The 17869-nt window shown below is 30.5% G+C and overlaps 2 protein-coding genes across 2 annotated transcripts in view; one reads left to right on the top strand and one right to left on the bottom strand.

The window, feature by feature from the left end:
* brn (beta-1,3-galactosyltransferase brn) overlaps window positions 1–17869 on the top strand; it is a 435255-nt gene that overhangs the window by 113221 nt on the left and 304165 nt on the right. The window lies entirely within an intron of this gene.
* Window positions 3054–13676, bottom strand: LOC148309575 (regulating synaptic membrane exocytosis protein 2-like). The gene is made up of 8 exons (XM_088259954.1): window positions 13516–13676; window positions 12236–12410; window positions 11266–11443; window positions 10334–10519; window positions 9189–9353; window positions 5252–5409; window positions 4062–4223; window positions 3054–3242 (listed from the first exon to the last, which is right to left on the bottom strand). Exons 1-8 carry the CDS (start codon window positions 13674–13676, stop codon window positions 3054–3056), a joined length of 1374 nt encoding a protein of 457 aa, XP_088116080.1.

Below are 17869 nucleotides of genomic sequence, written 5' to 3'. Positions count from 1 at the left end.
TATATATATATATATATATATATATATATATATATATATATATATATATATATATATATATATATATATATATATATATATATATATATATATATATATATATATATATATATATATTTATTTATATGTAAATTTAATTATATAATTTAACATATAATATATATCGATAAATAACTCTAAAATCAGATTTGTGAACAAATTAAATTCGTTCAATGCAAGTCACAAGGTGTGAGAAAATTATTTTTAAACATTTATTATTACGTTCTTATAGAAAGACAAATCATACAGTTTATCAATTTAAAATAATTAAATATTTACTTAATATTAACACTTTTTTATATTACAGCGCGTGAATAAATACATTTACATGTTCTAAGCTCCTTTTTATTGATAATATTTTCATTGATAATATATAATTTAATAAATTATTTATTGAGTAAGAACTAGGGATTACTACGATTATTTTTAAGGATGTATATAAATATATACATATATGATACATATAAATAAAAAATCGGAATAAATAAATGTTGAAAACATAACACTGTTAAATTAGGATTAAAAAACGTTCAATTCTTCAAAGTAATTTTGTTAATTTTAAATTTAAAAATATTAAATGAATGTATCAAGTCTAGTTGTGTTCCTGTAGTTAGTGTAGTTGCAGATTCTACTCTACCACAACTTAATTCCTATTTTTATGACGGTAAATTTAATCGTACGAAAGTTCTATGAAATTGAAATTGAAGTGTTATCATAATTTTCACACAAATATTTCACCCTTAAAAAAAAGAAATTTTATAGTTTGACAATTTCATTATTTCATACGGTGTAGGTACATAATCTGACATTATAGTCAAATATAATTTTTAAATATTTTACTTTTTTGTTTTATTTTAAAATAATGATTGTAAAATAACTAAAAAAACTTATTTTCACCAGAAATTTATAATTAAATTACTTAATTTAACAAGAAAAGACTAACTTTTTTTTAAATTTAAAAGTTCGATAAGTTCAAAATATCCTTTTAAATAATATAAGGTAAAAAAAAACCAACGTGAAAATGATTATTTAAGTAAGAGCAAGACTGTAAGAAAAAACTACAGAGACAGTATAATCAATAGATAATTTATGTATAATTCAAGGAGATAAATCACGTTCAACGATTATGATATTATTTTATTACATAAATGCATAACATTTACGTAGATAATATTCAGATAATATTATTTAACCTATTTTATATACTTGTACCTACTTACATAAACTTAAACATATTTTTTAACACTTAGATATTTTTGATTTATTACATTAAACTTCAATAAATATTTATATTATCCACCGACACTTCGTGATGGAATTGCATTTTTAATTTATTATTAGATTACAACCAATATTTTTAGCTTTTCCACTTTTTTAAAAGTGGAAAAGCTAAAAATATTGGTTTTAATCTAATAATAAAAAAAATTCAATAAATATGTTGTTTTTTTTATATCCATACTCATTTTAAGTCGTAATTTTTCTATGTACCAATATTTTTTTCTCATCGTCTCCCGTAAAACTTTTGATAACTTTGTTAACCCGTTTAACTTTGATTTTTCTACAATGATGTTATATACATCATTGTAGAAAACAAACAAGAAACTTTTGAAAAATTTCTAATGTTATATCTAAATAAACGTTTAATTTGAAAAAAATACGGTCGGATAATTAATGCGTGTTTGACCGTTGCAAAATAAGATAATTAAAAAAAAAGACATTATAAAATAAAACAACTTTGTTTTAACCACTTTTTATTGGTACACTTTTTTCAACCGGTTTCAAATTCCTATTCCTAGAAAAATTCCACACAATAGGTGTGTGTGCTGCACTTAACGTAGGTGCGCGCGGCTTCATACTGTTTTTGGACGATTCCATTTGTAGCTCAATGTTGTTGTCCGGAGTGGACGTATTCGCTGCACAATGCTCAATAAAAGCAACATTTAGGAGTTTTCCCCGTTTTTTAAATCGTTAACAATGAGTATTTCAATGTTTTAGAATAAGTACATAAACCGTGATGATGACAAGGTTCTTATTGAAACCGGTTGGAAAAAGTGTACCAATGAAAAGGGGTTAAAACAAAGTTGTTTTATATTATAAAGTTTATAAAATGTGCCACAAAGTATCTGCGAAAAACATTCAAGAAATTAAAAAAAAACTCCAAATTAAAAATAAATCATTGAAGTTACTTATTACAAATGATATAAAAGAGTAGTTAGTTCTACATATAATAGTTTTACTTAAATAGAAAATATCATTTTTGCACCTTTTTAAGGCTTGAAAAATGAGTAGAAATGAAGGACACAGATGCTTTGGTTTCAGGCGTTTGGTAATAAGTCTGGTCCATTAAAGATTTATATAGAATTATGTTGCCTTCAAAGGAATGTTTTTTGAAAACATCAGGCATCATTGCGAACGAATACATGATTCACTTAACTTCATATTTACAATAAATAATAAGGGTAAATCCCTTTCCAAGCACAAGAGCTGAGTCTCTTTATTGGAGACAACTGCGTCATTCATTTTAAGATTGTGAAAGTAGAAATGTCTAGTAAATTAATTAGAATTATTTTTTTAAAAACTACTGTTACCATATTAAATAATAATAATAATAATAAATTGCTTTGTTCAGAGTTGGCCCAAACATAATAATATAAACGCATTGCTTACAATGTGTAGTTTAGGACTTGTGTAAATTCATTTCATATAGCCCTGTTAGGTCGTTTCTTAGGTCAAATATGATAGAAACACGCAAATGAATTGTATTTGATAAATATAAGAGATCTGCGATCGACGCTTAAGTAAAAATAAAAACAAAACAACAAAGTCATACATAATTGTAATGTATCAGATTGATCAACAATAAACCTTTTTACTTGTTGTATCAATCGTAAGTCAAAGTTACACAATATGTGTATCATTTTCAAAATGGTAGTCAATGTGCATGTTTTAATAGACGATGCGCAGAATTTGATCCATTTATGAGCGGTATTAAATTCCAATTGTCTTTGCATCTGTCAAGGTGAGTCTCCCAAGTCAGTTATCTTCTGTTGCATGGGGTAGAGAGGATACCAGGATGGATTAGGGGGTTTGGCGGGAAGTTTCTCTAAAGAGAGTTCGCAGCCTCCTAAGGAAACGTTGTGCTCTAAAGCGCCCGCTCGCTGCCATATCATCACTACAAGAGTACGGCCGAGTACCTCGGAAGCCTGCAATAAAAAAAAACTGATTTATTTTTCATATATTTGTCTAGAATTTTCTGGTTTTCGGTATCTCTGAATTTTTCCATATTAACCGTTTTTCAACCAATATTTACCGGAATATTTTTAACTTAATATTTACCTGCTACAGGGCAGAAAGTGTTGTTTTTGAATTTTAAAGAAAAAGTATTGTTTAATATTTTTTTTTAATATCCTAAATATTTTTCAAATGGAGAAAAAACCATCAGGTTTTACCTAAAAAGACCTGTTGCACAATAAAAGTTCAATAAGTGGCTTAGTACTTATTTTTAAAATATTTTATTATATTCTTAAACATTGAAAACGATCTCCTGAAAAATCAAGTTTTTTTTTTATATATGACGTTGTTGAAGGAGTGAACGATTATCCCGATAGGTACATCGAAACATGTCATCATTATGTAAAAATGTATTGATTAATGTTAGTTTTAAGTTTTGAGTTTTGAACTGACATTTCTTCGTGGATTGTACTGTAAAACCTGAAGGTTATTTTTTTCATTCAAACCCTTATCCGCATCCCAATGGTGCATAGGGCACTGCATCATATAAACGTAGTGTAATCTTGATCGTTAACACATAAAGGAAAGGTGATCAGCCCTCCGCTTCAGGTACCAGTCCAGGGTAATATGGAATAAATATTAGAGTGAAAAAATCACCTATATTTACTGGGCCCCCCTGGGAATCATACCCGGGACCTCCAGAACGGTAGTCGAGGGTGCTGACCACTACACTACGGAGGCGGACAAAATTACGTTAAAGGACGAAGGTTAAATATACGTGTATATATTACCTGATATTTGAGCGTTTGATTATACTGTGGGTCAGTACTGTGTCGGACCACCCTGGTCTTCTTTTTTTGGAGCCACCTTTCTCCGTCTCTCAGGTAACTCTTCACGTAGGTGTCCGGCTGGGTATCTCCGTCATCTGCTACTATGTTCTTAGCAGCAATAATCTGCTCACAAAAATAAAGCTTTTGATATAAACAAATAATCTTCAGGGAAAAAAAATAATCTCATTTTTAAGTCGAAGACTTCTAAGAAGAATCTTAAGAAATTCAAATTTAATACATTATATGAGCCCAGGATTTTTTTTTAAAAATTGATAAATGAAATATTTGTGATCTTACGATATTCGTAAAAAAATATATATTTTAGGTAAGCTTATTTGGCTTGTGTTTGAAATCAAAATCAAAAGTTCAAGACTTTAACCACGAAACCAAAACACATTCGTATTTTTTATGATTTTTTTATCGTTTTAATGTCAGTAGAATTTGAAGTCATTGTGTTCAAAACGTTTTTTTAAAAAAAAAGGATTTTTGCCTTTTTTCATTGATTAGTAGTCATTGATTAAACATTGAATTGTGAATAGTAGTAACTACAGAGTAATAGTAGTAATATAAGAGTTTCTGCTTAATAAAAAGCTTCTTTACATCTCACCAATAGATGTCTCTAGTGAAGTTCTAGTGATTCATGAACAAGGTTTCTAAATTGGTTCATATATATAGAACTTCCAAGAATTTGAGTAGTGTGGTTGTCAATAATGGGTAGAATTGGTGAATGTTACACGTGTGTAAAGTGATCACTTAAACCAGCCTATGACGGTCGTAAGCCCCGTAAATGCCCAGACTTCCATATTCTTCTTCATCTTTGATGAGATGTCAAAATATAATACAGAAATCAATATTGTACTGCGAACCAAGTCTCTTCTACAATGATGAAGGTTGAAGGACAAACGTTAATAACTTATGAACATAGTATTTTGATTTCGACGAAGTATCAGTTTGATATATTTTGGTGAGATCTACAAAAAAATTTGTTAAAAAAAACCATATTTTATTTATAATGAAAATACAAATATGCCAACTATCCTTATACTGTTCTGCCCATTGTCTATGGTGCCTTTTTTGTTCGAATGTTGATTTGTATTCTGCGATTAGGTACCTGCTAGTTATGAATTTTAAAAATTGAAAATCGAACAAACCTCCACTTCCAGCTGACCCTTCGACATCTGCATTGCCAGTTTGAGTTGGGACCGCATCAAGGGCGGACGTCCCCGCGGCACCAGCTGCCCGGGGCCCGGCTCCGGGGGCGTCTCGTCTCCGACGCCCAACAACGGACTACCCCGGAAACTACTGGTACCTAAAATGGACATACCCTCAGAGTTTAAATTCGTGACGTAGTAACGATTTACAATAAAAATACGACGTTTAAAAATAACATCGACTGTGATTTAAAAACAATCATTTCAAGAAAGGAGCAGAAAAATGATTAATAATTCATTTTAACTTTGCATATATGTACTTCTTAATAAAAAGGTTATTTCACTTAATAACCACTTCTCTGGACAGTATTTTTTTAAATTCTACGCATAATTTGATAAAATCAAATCGTAAAGATTAAAGCCTTATATGGAATTGTTTTATTATGTATTTTTTCAGTGTGATGTGCTTTAATTTTTTATTGCACCTTTACTAATTTTAGTTCTTTTTAAAAACATTTGTTTAAACCACGACAATTTTTTTTTCATATTTGTCTTTTTTATGAAATCTTTTAATATTGCTATAATTAACAGAATTTAAGCATGAAAATTTTTGAATTTTGTTACAATTTTTTTTAGTTCATGGAATGGATTCAAATGATTTTCATGATTGGGTTTGATTTAAAACACATCGATAAACATTTCATTACATTTTTCGTCCAAATGAACAGCTCTATCATTTTGTAGTTGTGACATCACAAGTGAATTTAAATGTTTTTTTAACATATTTAGACCTGCTTAAATATCTCTGCCTTAAAGATAGAATCATTTTGTCAATTAAAATTATAACGCCTGTTATCAGAAATTTTATCGTTTTGTTACAAGACAGAACAGATTTCAAAACAAAGATTTGGACACACTCAAAATATTTAATATAATAGAACTGATTAAAAAATGTAAATAAAATTGATACTCATGTTTTCAAGCATCTCCTAGCATGTAAAATAATTCGGTAAGAATATTATTTACATTTCATAAAGGCCTCTGCCAATTGATAAAACTAATTCAACCCAACCAAAGATGGTGCCGAGAACTAACATGTGAATGAATGTGTCTAATTGAAGGATTAATATTACTTCTAAATTTGGAATAATGAATGGTATACTTAAACCAGCCGTAAGCTCTGTAAATACCCAGACTTCTTATTCAACTATGTCGAGATATCAATATTTCTATACCATTGTTCTACATAGTGTGTGCCGAGCACACTGGTGTACCGAGGTGATTAGTTGATGTGTCGCGGAAAAAAGGGTAGTTTTGTGAAAATAACACAATTGTCCCCAATTTTGATTACCTGTGCTCAGTTAAGTAGGCTCACTTTTCCCATTAAACAAAACATGTTAAATATGTTACCATAATATGGTAAATACGCACCTCTATGGAAAATATGCACCTCTAAAATTTGTTAATTTGGTAGGTGTGCCTTGAATAGAAAAGTTTGCGGAACACTATTGAGCTGTAAAGCGTGTAATTAAGTAGCAACTTTTTTGATAAAACTGTTCACTCGACGATCAATTCAATATTGTAAAACAATGAGAAATGAGTAAACAATAAATTGTTGATGCTGATTTCACAGATGTAGTTCGAGGTATGCATGAGGGTTGAACACGTTGATTGCACGATGTACCGACAGCGTCATGAGATGGTCAGACGATGTGAGGAGTGATGTGGCATAGCAGGGGTGGACAGAGGGGTGGCACGACAGAGGACACAGAGGAGTATGCGAGTCGAGTGACAGTACAACAGACAGGCAAGGAGTGATGGTCAATAACTTGGTGGTGTAATCTTACCGCTGGGCTAGAGATCCGCAGCTAAGAAGAGACAATTGAAAGAAAGAATAAGATAAGTAGGCGGTTACAATCATGTGCAGGGATAAACTAACCTCCCAGGTCTTTTGTGCTTATAGAAAGTGCATGTTCTAAAAAAATCATCAGATTCTCGAGTATTATGTATTCATGCGCAAGAAAATAAACTCTAAGGGAATATTTCAATTCAAATCTTGGTATATGGTTAAAATATATTTTTTAATACATATTCATTAGACACATTATTTTTATTGAAACGTTGTTTTTGGTTTTGTAAAAAGTATGTAGATATATTTTTTCTAAACTTTTACGAAGTGTCAAATATTGTTATTTATGTACTACATAGAATTTATTACACTTTACAAAAAATGTTGGGAAATATTGCTTTCTTAGGACTGCTTTAGGACTGGAAATACTGCTTTTTTTATCTTAGTGAGTATTTAGTAAAACTATGTTTTATTGTAATAAGTTTTAAAAATGTCTGTTTCAGGTTATGTATAATTTAATGAAATATCAGAAAAAAGTTTTCAGTATGCCAGGATTTCAATTCTATAGTTAAGAATTAAAATCTTTGATTTGACGATCCAAACCAAAGTTAAAGGAACAAATTTATCCCGATTAATCTAAGCAGAAATACATTTATGTGCTCACAGAAATACATTTATGTGAGCTTAATGAAATATTATATTTAATGGTTTTATACGGTTCACAAAAGAAGTCATGCAATTTTAATTCATTTAAGTTGTTTGATTAATTATTTGATTTATTTTCGTCAAAATGTCTAAGCATGCAAAAAAGTTGCTGTCGGAAAGTTGGAATAAGTATTAGAAAGAGAGTTATGAAGTAACTATGAGGTTTTATAATTAATAACTATAGTATTACTAACGCGAAAAAGGGAAATTATATTGAATGTGTAACCTACCCTACTTTTGGTGTTATTATAAATGAAGCAATGTGATAATGTGGTTTGTGCTATCGGTCCTATTAAAAAATAATTATTTATTGAGAAGTTTAATTTTCAAATGTATATTGACAGTTATTTTCAGGAAGGTGCTCCAAAAAACATTTACGATTAAACGTACATTTTAAATTGTGCACAGTAAAGAGAACGTATATATGTAAAAAATATTGTGAAAGTATTAGTTTTTTCCTAACAAATCTGATGTTATTGTCTACTGTATTATTTGGATAATAAAGGTTACATAAAAAATCTTATGAATAATGTTAAAAATTTATATTTAATTTAAAAAGTTGACTAAATTTAAATTCAGGAACATATTTGTTTAGTACAAGTCTACACAATTCGTCAGTATTAAAATGAAAACTTATTATCACCACCCTTATTAGATTCTACTATTAAACGTAGAAGTAACATTACGAATACACTTTTATGATTTATTTATTTTAATAAAACACTTGTTTAAGATCACTTTTTGGGTTAATTAATGTAAACACGACTAGTTTTGATAAAAAAGGGGAAAAAACAAACTGTTTATATTTTCAAATGTTGATGAGAACATCTGCAGTTCTCAAAACTACTCGAGTTTACATTAATACATAAACTCAAAAAAGTGGTTTCTTGAATGTTTTTCGCAGATACTTTGGCACATTTTTAACTTTATAAAATAAACAACTTTGTTTTTAACCACTTTTTTAAATGGTACACTTTTATCCAACCGGTTTTGACAAGAACCTTGTCATAAATCCTGATGACGACAAGATTCTTGTCGAAACCGGCTGGATAAAAAGTGTACTAATAAAAAAGTGTTTAAAAACAAAGTTGTTTTATTTTATACAGTTCAAAAAAGTGGTTTTATATATTTTTATTATTATTTTTATATTAAAATCACCATGTTATTGTCAAATTAATAAATAATATGACACATTTATAATGTTTATTTATCACCACTCACACTATGCCAAACAAATCCTAGGGCAATTAAGACTACTCAATAGTATGTTCAAAAGTTTTTAAAGTGCTTGCTAAGTGTTTCAAAGTGTAGTTATTAAGTCTAGAGTATGAAAATTTATACAACCGTATTATACAGAGTGTTCAAGTGTATGAGGTAACTTACGTCTCGACTGTTTGCCAGAGAGACTCATCGTCCTGCCAAGTTCTCCTCGAACTTGCTTCAGGTTCCTGAGGATCTCGTCAGGATCCCTCGGCCTAGCAACAGAGGATCTTCTTCTCTCCGCTCTGTACACTGGGGCGGGGATGTCCAAATCGACGCTTCCTGATGCTAATGGAAAGATGAAAACATAAGTTAAGGAAAAAAAATTCAAGCTTCCCTATTTAATTAAGTTACTTGAATAATATGAAGTTATAATTTATGACAGAGTGTAGAAAGCTCGCAGGGCGCAGATATTTGTCAATTATTACCAACAAAATAAAGATGTTGTCACATCAGATCGCGCTGGAAAATTCCAAATATATATATTTTTTTAAATAATACATCTTTTCTGCAGGTGTACTTTTTTAAATGAAGATTTTTAAATTTTTCTAATAAGAAATTTTACTTACATTCATATATTTTATACATTTTCATGATAATAAAATAAATCAATTTTAAACATTTCAAACAATTTTCCTCAAATAAGTAACAAAATTATCTGCTTTTTAAGATTTTTTGAAATACAGATGAAACGCTTATTCAAAAATTTCTTTCACTACTTGGGACAAATTGTTTTAATTAATTTGATCCATATCTACACCCAACAATGCAAAGGTCACTGCATTGAATAAATGGAGTATTTACTTTATTTTATATTTTTCACCTTCCCCTTATTAACCCTTCACTGCGTTGTGTATCAAATTTGTTACATACCCAAAACATAGTGTTAAAACGTCCTTTAAAAATATAAGCAGCCATTCTTTGTTGTTACTGATTAGAGACATTCATAACTCACGAATATAGTTCATAATTTAGCCAAAAGACGCGCTATGAACGCCAAAATAATAACTTCACTTGTCTCTCGAAGACAAACTGTAAATGCAGTCATGCAAAAAAAGTTCAGTGAAGGGTTGAACGTCTTAATTTTTATTGTAATTTACCAGTCAAAGGTGTGTTATTGAATTGTTATAATTGAAAATCTCTTTTATTTTTTTTGAACTTGGCAATCGAATTTTGGACCACATATACGGTAGACAAATGTTTAAATCGATAAATTAAATCAATAAAATAAAAATATTATCCTTTTATGTAAAGGTAAAAAAAATTACCCTTTTCTTGTTGCTGTTGAAAGGACGACCGTCTGGAACCAGGTAGTGAGCGCGAGAAGTCTTTCCCGAGTTGGTAGACTTCCACTTCCAGGGTTTCTGATTGGGAAGACCCTCGACGGGATCCTGCGGTCCAGGCGTGGTCAGGATGCAGCAAAGAAGTACATTCTCCAATAGAGTCCACATCGTCTGAAATATCAAAACGTGTCTTACAAAAGATTACGATATTAGGATGACGGAATTTTGAATATGGGCAGATTATTGTATTATTACGAGTACTCGAGTAGTACGAGAATTAATTTCTGGAAGGATTGTTATCAAGATGTATTTAAACTTTAAGTCTTGGCTATTTATAAGGCTGGGTTAATCTTTCGTAGTCTAGATATACACTGTAAAGTTAATTTAACATCCGTACCTACCACGTGATTTTTTTGGAACTTATTTTTATGTAATATATTTTGTGATTTTGAACTAGTAAAACATAACATTTTACAATTTTGGATTAACTTATCGCACTGTAAAGGAAAACTTGAAATTTGCAGTTTTCTTATATGATCGTTAATTATGACGATTGCTGTTGTCAATCATGGGTAGAAGAATGGTGAATGTTATACGTATTTAAAATGATCACTCAATCAGCATATGACAGGTTATTGTAAATAACTTCCTTTTCTTCATCCATGTTCAGATCTCTTAAATGAAATAATGCTACTTCCTGACGAATTGTCCTGACGAAGAGACGGATACGTCTCGAAACTGGTAGACATAAAAATCTCGGTGAGTGGCTATATACTAATATTATTAACATTTTTGTAAAAAAAAAAGTAAAAATGACTAACCACAAAGTAAATGCTTTGAATATTAATAATATTGAGAAAATGCTACTTCATTTAATAGGTACCGTTTTAAATAAGTGTTACTAGATTTTTTTTTACCTGAAACTGATCGCTGGCCTGCGAAGTCTCTTCTCGGTGTACCGGGAGCCCCAGAAAGGGATCCTCTGGGAGAATGTCCTGGAGACCGCCCGGATGAGTTTCCGCTTCGCAACCCTTTCGGGTCCTCCAGACGGTACCACACTGCGCGGTCGTCAAGAAAAGCTTTCTCCAAATCCACCTATAATTCACATATCACATCCTTACCTAACTTTAAAGGAAATGTTACCACCTTTATCAGTGAGTTTTCGTAACTCAAGATCTAATATCAACGGAGTTTATTCAGACTGCAATATATATGAGTTAAAATAGGATTTATACTCGTAAATATAAAATGCCGAAATGAAGGAAGATCTGACATCGTGATAGTCATTCGTCTCCCTTATCACTAAAATAGATGAGGAACAATTCTTATGAAAAGGTCAAAGCTGATTCTTCTCGAACCCCACACAGTTAGTTAGATATATAAAAATACTTTTACAGAATTGTAAAACTAAAAATCCATTGATAAATTTCTACTAATTGTTGCATTAAACTATATATTGATAAATATTGATATATGTTGAGAAACATTTTTTAATATATTTATTTTAATATAAAACTTCAGCATATGTTTTTGTTTAAATTGAAATTTTTAAACTCTTTTAAGTCTGATAACATTTTAGCTCCCTTCACGAGTTTTTCAGTGCTGCGTAAATTGCATACATTTGATTTTCCAGGCGCTGTTCAGTCATTGTTGAAATAATTTGATGAAGAAGGAAATGATGTTGAAAACATAATTAAAACAAAATTTTTCCTTTTAACGCTAACCTGAAAAAATCCTATTTTATTTTTTTTATTGTTTTTTTTTTGTTGTTGTTTGTATTTAAGAATAAGAGACGCGAAAGGGTTGCATATCATTACCGATCAAAAAACTATGATCTCAATACTGTAGTGGGTACATATCAACCCTTATTATCATATTTTCTCTTACCGTGCATTCTCCGAGGAAGACCGGCTCCGCTTGAGGCACGAGATCCCACAAGTTGACCTGAAGGCCCCTTCCCGCCAGCTCGGCCCCAGACACCCCCGAGAAGGTGAGGGTGGCGTTCCATATGGGGGCTTGGGAGGCGGGAGCCACGGCTGTCTGCATTACACCGCTATTATCTCTGCAAAGAGACCACGCGTCAAGAGTCATCACTTTGAGCTATCCAACTTAATTTTATATTGTTTCACATTTTCAATAAATTTCGCAATTTAGTTTAAAAAATTGCTTAGCAAGAGCAGATCTGTCAGAAAGCCTAGATGCTTCTGTATCAGATCTAGGCATGCGGTGGGACAGCTTTCAGTATCCAACTTAACCCTTTATTACTTAAGTATCCTAAGACTGTAAGTATCCTAAGAATGTAATTTGAAAAAGGAGCAAAAGAAGACCGAGAAAAAATTGGCACGATCAAGTATGCCAAATACTTGAAAGTGATCAAGTTAGGAGTCGAAACAATCGGCGGGTATGTATGAGGAGATGCATGAACGTGGGAGTGGCGAAGAATGTTTGCTAGGACAGAGTGGTGTGGCGTTCAATTCTCTCTGCCTACCCCATACGGGGAAGCAGCGTGATGGTTAGTTTGTTAGTTTGTTAGTTAGTTTGTCCTAAGAATGAACTTATTACTAAACATTCTTAAAAAATACGACATAGAAATAAAACGAGAGTAGGTAAGATAATCAAAAACTTTTATTCGGGTCGACCAAAATCACATGTGTTAAACATTTTGTGTATTTTAAGTGTGTAAATTAGTGCTATGCTAGTGACGGTTAGTATCGTTTGCATGCTGTGGTAGTGATTGTCCTGACGAAGAGACGGGTACGTCTCGAAACCGGTACACATAAATATCTCGGTGAGTGGTTTTATACTAATATTACCAACATTTTTGTAAAAAATTATAAAAATACAAGGATCGGTTTAAATTGAATATGGAGTAATTAATCTCTTAAAATAACTCTTGAATTGAAAAAAGGATATTCAAAGCTTCTATATGTAAATTCACAATAAAATCGGGATACAATTTTATTTCACATTTTTATAAAATTATATAAAATAAAATTATATTACTACTCTCATAAATTTCGCGACTTAGTTTTGAAAAATTGCTTTGCAAAAGAAGGTCTAACAGATCTGGGAATGCAGCGGGACAGCTTTCAATGCCCAAATATGTAATTGATAAAAATTGTATAACAAATAAGATATTATAAATAAAAATAAAGTGATACACTCACTGAACAGGGAGTAGACGAAGCTGAGCATATGCTTCAGGAAGTGTGCCATATCCGAGAGCATCGTCTCTGGCTGCAAGTTCATCAGCCGCCATGAGAGCCACTACTAGCTCCCGTCTCTCCCCGTGATACCACACCTGGAGCTGGGCTCTCCCGGTCACCATCTTGGCGCGCGCAATCTGCTCCTAAAGCCCAAATCAAAGCCTTCATTTTTCATTTCATGCTTGTAGCTCACACAATCGAAAACACATCAGATAATATCGAATTCACTTAAAATATATATTATGAGGACGTTCTGATAGAAGAAATTACTCAAAGGTCCGTCTACAACCATACTATTTCCTACTAAGAGTACAGTACAACCTCGATATAATGGACTAATTTGGGAGAGAGGGTGTCCGTTAAAGTTGAAAGTCCGTAATGTAAAAATGGGTTTAAAATTTATCAATTTTTTTTGAAAATATGAAAACCGTACAAAAATACAAGCCAAATTCTATTTATTGTCTTCGAATACTTGTCATGAAGCGATGTTGCTGTTTAGTATCGACGCGCTTGTTTTCGAGAATCCTGCTTTGAAAAAGGAATAAAGTTTTGTTTATTATTTTTACTTTTAACCTTTTTTTGATACTCAATGATGCATGTGACTCTGCATAGATTTTATCATTAATCAGATGAAGACAAGGTGATCAGTCCTGCGCTTTAGATTCTAGTCCAAGACAATTTTAATAAATACCTTTAAAAAAATACTTCTAGGGAATGTTAACTTAAATTTTGGTGATGATGTTTACGATTTTATATGAAGCTCCTTAAGATTTAGACTAGAGTCTATTTAAGAATATAAAATAGTATTTGAATTTTTTTTATTTTATTATAAGAATTTATTTATACCATTTTATTAGTTTGTTTAAATTATTTGGTAAATTCACGTGATTGTTTCAGATTATTTGAAACGATTTAGTAATTCATTCCATTAGAACGACCATGTTGACAAAATAGTAGTGTGATACAAGTAAAAGTATGTAAAAACATTTATGAATTTCAAAACTTTCATTCGATTTATGAAGGTGCTACATGCTAAGATCATTTCGGTTCCATGTTGCAATGCTAAAATGAAATAAATGAGATAGATTTAGAGGTAAAGTGGACGTAGACACATGATTTCATTAATATCTACGTATATTATATGCATTCTGATGAAAAAAGATCGATGTTTCTAATACAAGCCAGAAATATATAAAGATATACATATATTGATAAAGCTAAGATGACACTTCACAGACGGACACAGTAAATGTAATTATATTATAGCATTAATGTATTAATCACACAATACAATAGGACAATGGTTGGATTAAAAGTATAAAAACACAATATTGGTACAAAGTTCGGTGCATTTTACAACAACGAAGGCATTCATATAGACATTGTTATAACTTATTTGATATAATGCTGTATTTTGAGAATTTTACTAATTTAAAAATACATTTGAGTTGCTTGAGCATGCCAAGTTTTTGAAATCGGATAAATATAGACATCTGGTTACATTCTTAATTTGCTAGGGAAAGCGACACAGACGTTAAATATTTGCTTAAGCTTTATTTTGTCATCTATATTTAAGGATATATCAAAAGCTGTTTTGTTATCTAATTTTTCTATTGTTTTAGTCTCTAGAAGATTGCTTCAAGCGGTAATATACATATTTAAGATTTTTTGAAAAATTATTGTATATTTGATAGCAAAGCATATTACGTTTAACTATATCTAGGTAGGACTAGTATATTAATCTGAATTATATAGATTTTATTTAAAAAATACAATATGAGTTGCATTAAAGACACTGTAAAAAAGAATACAATTCTGTTGAGATAAAATCACTTACAACTAAATTTATTGATATTTTTTGACAGTAAAAATACAAATCATGATAATAACTAAAATGCAAATGTATTTTTGAAAAAATATCATACATTTTTGTATTATTTTTGTGACATAGTTTACAATATTTTTCTTCCTTAAATATATCATATAATAATACTTCATTATAGAAATATTGTTATTTGCATACAGATAAAAATTGTACATATTTTTTTCATTCATTCCGTTAAATAAATTTAAAAAAAAATAGAAATTGTTGCAAACATCTAATAAATGTATAAGATTCCGCAGTCATGCCAAGTTATATCTTGATGTTGAAAAAATGTTTTAGTTAGTTGAAGATATTTGAGCAACCCTCGGTTTGGATCTAGTTTGTAAAGTACAAAGCGGGGAAAGCAGGGTCCACTTTTAGGGATAAACCGAGTGAAACTGAAGAAGAAAGGGCCTAGGTAGGAAAATAAATGCAATGTCCCAGGCATGTGAAATGCCACCGGTTTCATATTGATCATTGATTTCTTTTATCTAAGACGTGCAACGTGCCATTATAATATGTATATCCACTAAGGCATACCAGACTGTCAGCATACTGGCTTCGCTCAAGCACAAGAACGAAAGTAGGTCAAATTCAGCTATTTGCAGTGAACTCATAGGACAAACGCGTAAAGAATTCGGCCCAATATCACCAGACTGAATGCAAAAGGAGATAGAAATTATTTTCAAACAATTTAAACGTCTAAAGTGGATTCATCGTAATATCTATACATGCAGTTATGGAAACTAATATGTAATTTGAATTAATTATTCAAATTTTAATTCGTAATGCAGAAATATATTCTTCCAATTTTTCGAATCTTGGTGAAGAATATTTATACAAGTATTATAAAATTTGTGAATTAATATTTTTAATCAATAAAATTGTGAACTTAAATCACTTGGTAAATCCCACTATATCTTAAAATCCATTATTGCACGTGTTTTGATGCATTCCGCATCATTTTCGATCAAAATGATGCGGAATTCATTTAAACATGTGTCACAATAGATTTTAAGAAAAATTGGTATTTACCAAGTGAAATACAATAAAAAACGGGTAGATAAGTACTGCTAAATAGTTAAAAATAAGTTTTTTTAAGATTGCGCCTCAAACAATACAGTTGAATCCTCACAAACTAGGATTTAGACTACAATTCAAGTAACATTTTGGTTTTAGAAAGGTCACAAAATGATTAAAAACCTTTCAGTGATCTTTCTAGAATTCAAAATATTGACTGCACTGACTTTTCTACAACCTAAAAAACGTGAAAAACTTATTTATAAAATTAATGTGAAATCAGCGTTTTTTCATCCGAGTTACGAATCAGCTCTAACAGAATGTAAGGATATAGATTTAATAGAACGGGGTTGCTTGGGGGAGAAGCGTTCACAATGAGTTCACTGCTAATTTGACCAACTAATAATAAAATAATGATAACATATTCGTACGTCGTGCCAGTTGGGACAATGCAAGGGCAAGTGAGATAATTAATATTTATTTTACACTAAATTAAATTTTAAGATAGTTATGCATCGTGCTTTACTTTAAAATCTTTAATTTCTCTCACCCATTTATCCAATGTCCTCTGCAGGAATGTGTCCTTCAATATTCACTCAATAAAACATATTGTATGTACATTCAATTATAATAAGTGAGTTTGGTGTTGTTTTGTGTGACAAAATAACACCTTTTATCTTTACCGCTTATACAGAAGTACGTTATCTGCACTAATGATACTTAAATTGAACATAAAACAGAACATGATATCGTAAAGCGATATTGAATCGGTTATTTCAAATTGCCTTATATGATATAACAGAAATGAAGGGATGAAACCCATAGGGGTTCAAGTGCAAATAGTAAATTTGAGTATTCAATAAAGTTTGGTTGATCACCCTTATATCGGCAGATATTATTATATTATAAAAAATGATAGTGTGTTCTATTGATAATATTTCAAGTAGATTTTTATGGACCATGATTTTTTATTCACAAGAAATATGAAGTGTGATGTTTATTTTGGTAAAATATTTGATAGATAAATAACTTTGTTATTATATTTACTTTCTTATTCAATCAATTATTTGTTCACTTTAACAATTTTATGGGAAACAGAACCTTAAAAAATACATGTATATATTTACTAACTTTGTATTTTCAAAGCATTTTTAACTTCGTGGTATGATTATATAAGACCACATTATAATTGATTTTTCACTTTTTAATTTTTTGAGTGTAATGGCACTCAAAATATCTTTTTACGACTACCGGTTACTCTGCCAAGTCAACTACAGTCTTTAGTTTAAAGTTAACCCGATGAGGTTATGGAAGTCGTGAATGAGAGTTTTTAGTGGTATAACACAAAGCAAACGACGAATGATAAGGAATGTGTTATTTAAAAAAAGTTACAGTAGGTCGACTTAATAATCTGGGCTAATTTAAAAAAAA

Source organism: Brachycentrus maculatus, unplaced genomic scaffold (assembly GCF_059751285.1).
Source record: "Brachycentrus maculatus isolate JH-2025_06_01 unplaced genomic scaffold, ASM5975128v1 h1tg000121l, whole genome shotgun sequence".
Classification (NCBI taxonomy): Eukaryota; Metazoa; Arthropoda; class Insecta; order Trichoptera; family Brachycentridae; genus Brachycentrus; species Brachycentrus maculatus.
The sequence above is the reverse complement of the archived record's forward strand: the minus strand, read 5'-3'. Positions and strand labels throughout refer to the sequence as shown.

Bases quoted from the DNA above. Each gene is read 5' to 3' on its own strand.
- LOC148309575 (XM_088259954.1), bottom strand. From the start codon at position 13,676: ATGGTGACCGGGAGAGCCCAGCTCCAGGTGTGGTATCACGGGGAGAGA. The intron at 11,444-12,235 runs GTAAGAGAAAAT...TGTGAATTATAG, and splicing joins TCTTCCTCGGAGAATGCACG to GTGGATTTGGAGAAAGCTTT. The intron at 4,224-5,251 runs GTTTGTTCGATT...TTTTGTGAGCAG, and splicing joins AGGGTCAGCTGGAAGTGGAG to ATTATTGCTGCTAAGAACAT.